Genomic DNA, 6,624 nt, shown 5'->3' on the forward strand with positions numbered 1-6,624 from the left:
ATATCCTTGTGCGACACCTATGGCAGAAGGACCAGGGATTCCCCGGAGATGCAGGAAACATAGGCACAAGTGGCTGCTTGCCTGCCCAGGATTGCCCAAGAGGCCAGTCCTGGATCGGCTTCTGTTTCTCCTCCCCAGCAACCCTAACACGGTGGAGCAGCAGGTTCACATGTGGAGGCAGCTCTCACCCCTCTGCCCGAGGGGCCCTTGACCCTCCCCAGAACTCCCATCCTCTCTCCTGTTTGTCCACAGGAGTCTGTTCCAAAGATGTCCCTCTGGAGCATCGTGTCCCACATGCCGCAGGAGGAGTTCAGCGGCATCTCTGCGGAGTTTCCCCGGAGCCTGCGCTGTCTCCTGGCTGACTGGCTGGAGAACCAGCCCTGGTGAGTCCTCCATGCCCCTTCTCCCTGGAGCAGTGTGGAGTTGAGGGTCACTCCAGGGAAGGTGGAGGATCTGTGCCCGCCCTCCCAACTTTTTCCCTTCTCTAGGGAGTTCATCAATGGCTCAGATGCCTTCTGCACCAGCGTGGCCAACAGGATGCTCTCATCCATGCTGGAGAAGCTCCACAGTGCTGCTGGCAGCGATGGGCAGCAGTGCCAGATCCTCCAGCAAGTCAGCAGCATCGAGGTGCGCAGAGACCCCAGGGGCCATGTCCCGCTGGGATCACAACTGGCTCCAAGGAAGATTTTTTTGGTTATTTTATGCTGGAAGGGGCCAATGCCTCAGGATGGTTCCCCCATGACATCCATTTTCAGCACCATTCACAGGCAACAAGCTTGTGTGAACTCGACGACTGGTGTTTTGGGGTGTTTCAGAGGACAGAGGGGGTTTCTCTGTACCCCGGGGCTGACAGTGGTTCTGCAGCCTCTTCTGTAGCCAGCAGCCCTCAAGGAGCTGCCACATTCCCCCCAAGACAGACCCTGACCCCGTGGGGACACTTGGGAGCCCCTCAGCCCCTTATCTCTCTGCTCACCCCCAGCTGTTGGCGCCCTGGGGGTCACCTCACCAGATCTTCCCCATTTTCTGCTCAAGGGCTTGATTTCTCCTTTCTCCATGCCGTGTGGGGCTGCATTTCCTCCTGCTGTGGGTGCTGAGTTTCATTTTTGGGGCTGTTTCTCTTATCGAGGGCTGTTGGAATCACTCTGTCCCTCTCCCACTGTCGGATTTATCCCCTCTCTCTGGCCAGCAGAGCTCGGAGCACCAGGGCTGAGCAGGACTCGCTCCCAGAGCCCTGTTCTGGTTGAAAACTCTGCTTTTTGGTAACAGGCGTTTTTATATCCAACATTTGGGAAGGGATTAGCTTTAGTCACAACTTCTGGGGAACAGAGTGATTTTCCAAAACAAGACTGTTGCTTTTTGCAATGGTTGTAGGAAATGCACAGCTGTTTCAGCTTAGGGGTTTTTTATTTAAAATCCTGAAGCAGAGCTGCCCTCCCAAGTGTGTGTTCCCTCCTCCCTCCATCCCTCATCCCAGAAACACCAAACCCTTGTTCCCTCCAGCTCTGGCTGGGCTGTTCCCTGCTCCTGGTGCTGCTGTGGGCGGTGGGAGCTGGGTCCTCGCCAGGATGGGTAACAGCAGGGCTGGGGGTGCAGCTGGAAGCCAAACCTGGGACCTGTATTTTCCCTGGAAGAGCTCCCAGTGCTGCCAGTGCAGCGTCCAGACTGCCGGGGGTCCGGGGTCTGCAGTAGAGTTGCCTCCCCTCAGCACAGGAGCCGACGGAGCAAGGCTGCGCCCTGTTGCGTTCTGCTGCTGTTTTGGGAAGTGGCTAATTTGGGAAATGCACGAAGGCTGGAGGAGCTGGCACAGGACACAGGAGACAGAGCCAGCCGGGGAATTCCTCTCCCTGTTTTCAGTGGAAGGCATCGATCTGTCCAGGGCAGCTGAGAGTCTCCCCCAGGTGTCAGGCTGGCGAGGCTCGAGGAGATGCTCAGAGAAATGGATTTGTTTTGGTTTTTGGGTTTTTTTTTAATTCGAAGTTGATTCTTTTTATACAAAACATGGAGATGATGATCCTTGTGGTCCCTCCAACTCTGGATATTCCGTGATTCTATGCACAGTTTAAAGTGTTTTTAAAGCTGGAAATCAGCTCCATCATGGCCATGGAACCCTTGAGTCACCTTGGCCCAGTGTTGTGGGGAGGGGCTGGGTTGGGAGTGAGGGACACATGTCCTGCCCCACCTGACACCCCACGTTTGGCTCCCCTAGAACACCTACCGCCGGGACCCGTTGCGGCGCCATCCTGAGAGCCGTCCTCGAGGGCGAGAAGGCTGCGGTGCTCAAGCGGGTGGGTGGTCCTTGCCCCCCTCTCAGGCACCCTGAGGCACAGGGCTGGCTGCAGACCCTGCTGATCCCGCTCTGCCCCACCCCAGGACCACCACCTGCCCCTCAGCTTCCACCGGCGGCAGGAGGAGCTGAAGTTCAGCTTGGGGCTGCAGCGGCTGCAGCACCGTGTCAATGAGATCCAGGCGCTGCAGGATGGCTCCGTGGGCAAGGGGCCAGGGCGGGATGGTGCCGTGCAGAGTCCTGTGGCCAGCGCTGGTCCCCAGGAGCTGCCCACCCTCATCCTGGATGCTGTGAAGGACCTGGAGGCAATGAAACAGCAGGTCCTTAAGAGAATCCAGATATGGAAGAGGGAACAGCAGCTGGCAGGGAACGGAACTGTCTTTGAGGAGAACCTGGCACCGCTGCAGAAGAGGTGAGAGGGCACGGGGCAGGGGTAAGGGACCCTGAGCATCCCCCTGCTCCCTCCCCCAGCCCAAGGGGCTCTGAGTGAGTGGTGGTCCAGCGCTGAGGGTCCCTCTCTCCTCAGGTGCGAGAGCCTGGTCGAGGTTCACTTCCAGCTGCAGCAGCAGGTGATGGTGGCGAGCACAGAGCTGGGGCCTGAGCTGCTGCCCCAGCTCCTGGAGCGCTGCAATGAGGTGTTGTCCAGCCTGGTCAAGAGGTAATGAGCTGTGAGGCCATGAGGGCCTGCAGGGTGGGTCTCATGGTGGGTCTGCAGAGGCTGGTGGCAGAGCTGGCAGGTGCCATAGTGTCCCTGTGTCCCCCAGCTCCTTTCTGGTGGAGAAGCAGCCCCCACAGGTGCTGAAGACTCAGACCAAGTTCCAGGCAAGCGTCCGGTTCCTACTGGGCCCCAGGCTGCTGAAGGCAGCACCCAAGCCCTACATGGTGCGGGCTGACATGGTGACAGAGAAGCAGGCACGGGAGCTGGAGCACAGCACCTACAGCAGTGCTCTCAGGTGAGCAGCCAGGCAGCTGGCATGGGGGCGAGGAGTCTGTCCCACTGCCATGACCCCCCTGACCACCCCTTCTGCCCAGTGAGAGCACAGGGGAGATCATGCACAACGTGGTGGCCCTGGAGACCAACCCCACCAGTGGGATCTGCTGTGCCAACTTCAAGAACGTGGTGAGTACCACGAGCGAGTGGCCAGGCTCGGGGCTCTGCTGGAGGCTCCATTGGGTTTCTGGGGGTCCCAAGGTTGGTGCATGCCCAGGTGATGCTCAGTTCCTCCCTCCCCAGCTGCTGAAGAAGATCAAACGCTGTGAGCGGAAAGGCTCTGAGTCGGTGACAGAGGAGAAATGTGCCGTTCTGTTCAGCACCACTGTGGCCTTGACCCCCAGCAACATCTCTGTCCACCTCCAGGTACTGGCCCCTCTTCCACAGGATGGTGATGGATGTGCTGAGCCTTCCCCTGTAGGATACCTGTGCTGGGCTGGGATGGTCCCAGGGCAGCCAGTCCACTTGGCTCCGGGGGCCTCGGGGGGCTGAGGGAGGCCACTCTCTGCCCCCAGGTTCTGTCTCTACCCATTGTGGTCATTGTCCACGGGAACCAGGACAACAACGCCAAAGCCACCGTGCTGTGGGATAACGCCTTCTCCGAGATTGTGAGTGCCACAGGCCTGAGGGAAGGAGCTGGGACACGGTGGTTGGGTGTGCTCTGGAGTGGGGGAACAGCTGCAGGCTGGGGCAGGAGCCCTGGCACAGGGTGGGATGCAGCAGGGACCCTGTCCTGACGCCCTCCTGCCCGCCCACAGGAGCGGGTGCCCTTTGTGGTGGCTGAGCGGGTGCCCTGGGAAAAGATGTGTGACACCCTGAACCGTAAGTTCATGGCGGAGGTACAAACCACCACAGGACTCCTCAAGGACCACTACTTCTTCCTGGCCCAGAAGATCTTCAATGACCACAGTGCCAGCCTCAAGGACTTCCAGAGCCGCAGTGTCTCCTGGGCCCAGTTCAACAAGGTGACTGGGAGGGCTGACCAGGGTGGGTAGTGTCTGGCATGGCCCTGGGGAGCTTCATGGCCTCTCTCTGCTCCAGGAGATGCTCCCTGGTCGGGGATTCACCTTCTGGCAGTGGTTTGATGGAGTCCTTGACCTCACCAAGAGATGCCTCAAAAGTTACTGGTCGGACAGGTGGGTGCATCAGGGTTGGGCTTGCCAGGTCCTGGTCCCACTCCAGCACCCTGGGAGGGTCCTGATCCCACTTTCCCATCTTTCCACCCCTCTAGGCTCATCATTGGCTTCATCAGCAAGCAGTATGTCTGCAAACTGCTGAGCACAGCGCCGGATGGGACCTTCCTGCTCCGCTTCAGCGACTCAGAGATTGGGGGCATCACCATCGCTTACGTCACCCAGAGCAAGGACGGTGAGGAGTGGGGTCAGGTGCTGGGATGGGGGTGTCCTCATGGCCTGAGGATGGGAGCATTACAGTGAGCAGGCACTGGAGCTCTGTTCTGTGTCTCCCCTCACTCAGGCTCCAGCCAGGTGGAGAACATCCAGCCCTTCTCTGCCAAGGACCTGTCAATCCGCTCCCTCGGTGACCGCATCCGGGACCTGGGGCAGCTCCGCAACCTGTACCCCAACATCCCCAAGGATCAGGCATTCGGGAGTCACTACAACAGTGAGCAGGGGGAGCCAGAATGGGCCCTGGACTGTCCCTGTGCACCCCAGCAATGCTGTGGGGTGGTCTGGGGTCTCACGCAGGTGATCCCAGGGCTTGCGGGGGCAGCCAGTGCCAGCAGAGAGGGTTGGCAGGGCATGGCAGGGGTAGTGGCTCATGGGTGCTTCTCCTCCCCGAGCAGAAGAGCAGACAGGCAAGGATGGACGTGGCTACGTTTCCACTGCCATCAAGATGACGGTGGAAAGCGAAAGGTGTGTGCAAAGCCGTGACCATGCCAGAGATGTGTGTGTGGGGGCCAGGGTTTGCAGAGACCTCTGGCCAGGATATGCATCCCCCTGGGCAGGGGGATCACTGACTGGGCAAAACGGGGCTGTGCTGGTGAGCGAGGAGCCCCCCATGGGCACCCCGAGCTGCACTGGTGCACATCTGTGTACCCACCGCCCCTCACCGGCAGCTCACTGGCACATGTGCCCCTTTAGAGCCTGAACCTGGCAGTGCTGATGGGAACAATGTGCTTTTGTAGGGACCAGCAGCCCTCAACCACCATGGGGGGCCCCTCCGAGCCCCCCCAGGCGCCGATGTGCATCCTGCCCATGCTGCAGCCCAAGCTGCACCCTGAGAGCCTGCAGCCAGTGCGAAGCCCCATCTGGTGAGTGCCCAGGGCAGGGGCAGACCTGCTGTGTGCGGGGATGGGGGCTGTGGAAGAGCACCATCCTCAATATGAACCCCTCTGTGTCTCCAGTACCCCCACTCACTTCTACCCCCAGACCGTCCCCACTGGCTACCCCACACCCAACAGCAACATCAACATGATGGTTCCCAGCAACCGCACCCCCTCCTTCCCCAGGTAGGAGCAAGGCCAGGGCAGGGTGGGGGGCATGGTGGGCTCTCCACCACCCCCAGACAGGGTCGGGGGTGTTCCTCCCCCATCTGAGTGCTCCTTTCCGCAGCACGTCTCCGATGCTCTCCCCATCCATGGCCATGGAGTCTGTGCTGCCCCACTGCCAGGACACTGTTTTCAGGAGCTCTGGGTAAGACTGGGCACAGGCCACCCTGCCCTGCCCCCCCCTTCTCTTCACCCCAGGCAGGCAGACCTGGAGAGACCATCGTCAGCTGACCAGTGCTCCCAGTGCTCTGCTCTGCTGGTGCTTCCTGGAGGAGACCCACACCGGCCCCCCAAACCAAGCACTGCCTCCCCATGCCTTGGGGCTTGGCAAGCAGGGAAGTACCCTATGACCTACACCAAACCCCTCCTCATTCTTCGTCCCCCACAGGCCCTTCATGCCCAGCCAGTACATGCCTGGAGAGCCCTCGCAGCTGCTGCCCGGGGGTCCCTCATCAGAGGTGCAGGATGAAGAGATGGCTGAGCTGCCCTCGTTTCCCATAGTGGACGCATCAATGCCGAGCTCTCCGCAGTGGTAAGCACCGGGGGATCAGTGGGGGGAGCCCCCCCTGTTCCCCCAGTCACCATGCTGCCTCTGTCCCCAGGCCTTTGCCCAGCATGGAGCTGCCGTCCAGCTCAGACATTGACCAGTTCCTGCAGGATGTGTCCTTGGAGAACCCCATGCTGTTGCCCTCCTTTCCACCTACCCTGCAGCGCAGTGGGTACCCCAACTCCAACCCCTCTTGCTGGGAGCTGGGGGAGACACGGTGGGATGACAGCGTCCGGCCGGGACACACGTGAGGGGGCTGCGGGGGGGGAGGGCATCGTACTGGAATCCCCCCC

General features: G+C 60.4%; 1 protein-coding gene across 1 annotated transcript; it reads left to right on the top strand.

Annotated features, from left to right (window-relative positions):
* Positions 1-267: 267 nt before the first annotated feature.
* On the top strand, positions 268-6,578 carry STAT6 (signal transducer and activator of transcription 6, interleukin-4 induced; the record flags this gene model as incomplete). The annotated part of the gene is given in 19 exon segments (XM_009082585.1): positions 268-383; positions 489-627; positions 2,207-2,232; positions 2,234-2,285; positions 2,371-2,696; positions 2,811-2,942; positions 3,049-3,237; positions 3,317-3,404; positions 3,519-3,641; positions 3,791-3,883; positions 4,034-4,240; positions 4,317-4,411; positions 4,507-4,643; positions 4,752-4,898; positions 5,080-5,149; positions 5,422-5,547; positions 5,641-5,745; positions 6,173-6,316; positions 6,387-6,578. Coding segments are annotated over 19 exon segments (2,507 nt in total), but the record flags the coding sequence as incomplete, so codon positions are not given.
* Between the last annotated feature and the right edge of the window lie 46 nt (positions 6,579-6,624).

Source organism: Acanthisitta chloris, unplaced genomic scaffold (genome assembly GCF_000695815.1).
Source record: "Acanthisitta chloris isolate BGI_N310 unplaced genomic scaffold, ASM69581v1 scaffold35310, whole genome shotgun sequence".
Classification (NCBI taxonomy): Eukaryota; Metazoa; Chordata; class Aves; order Passeriformes; family Acanthisittidae; genus Acanthisitta; species Acanthisitta chloris.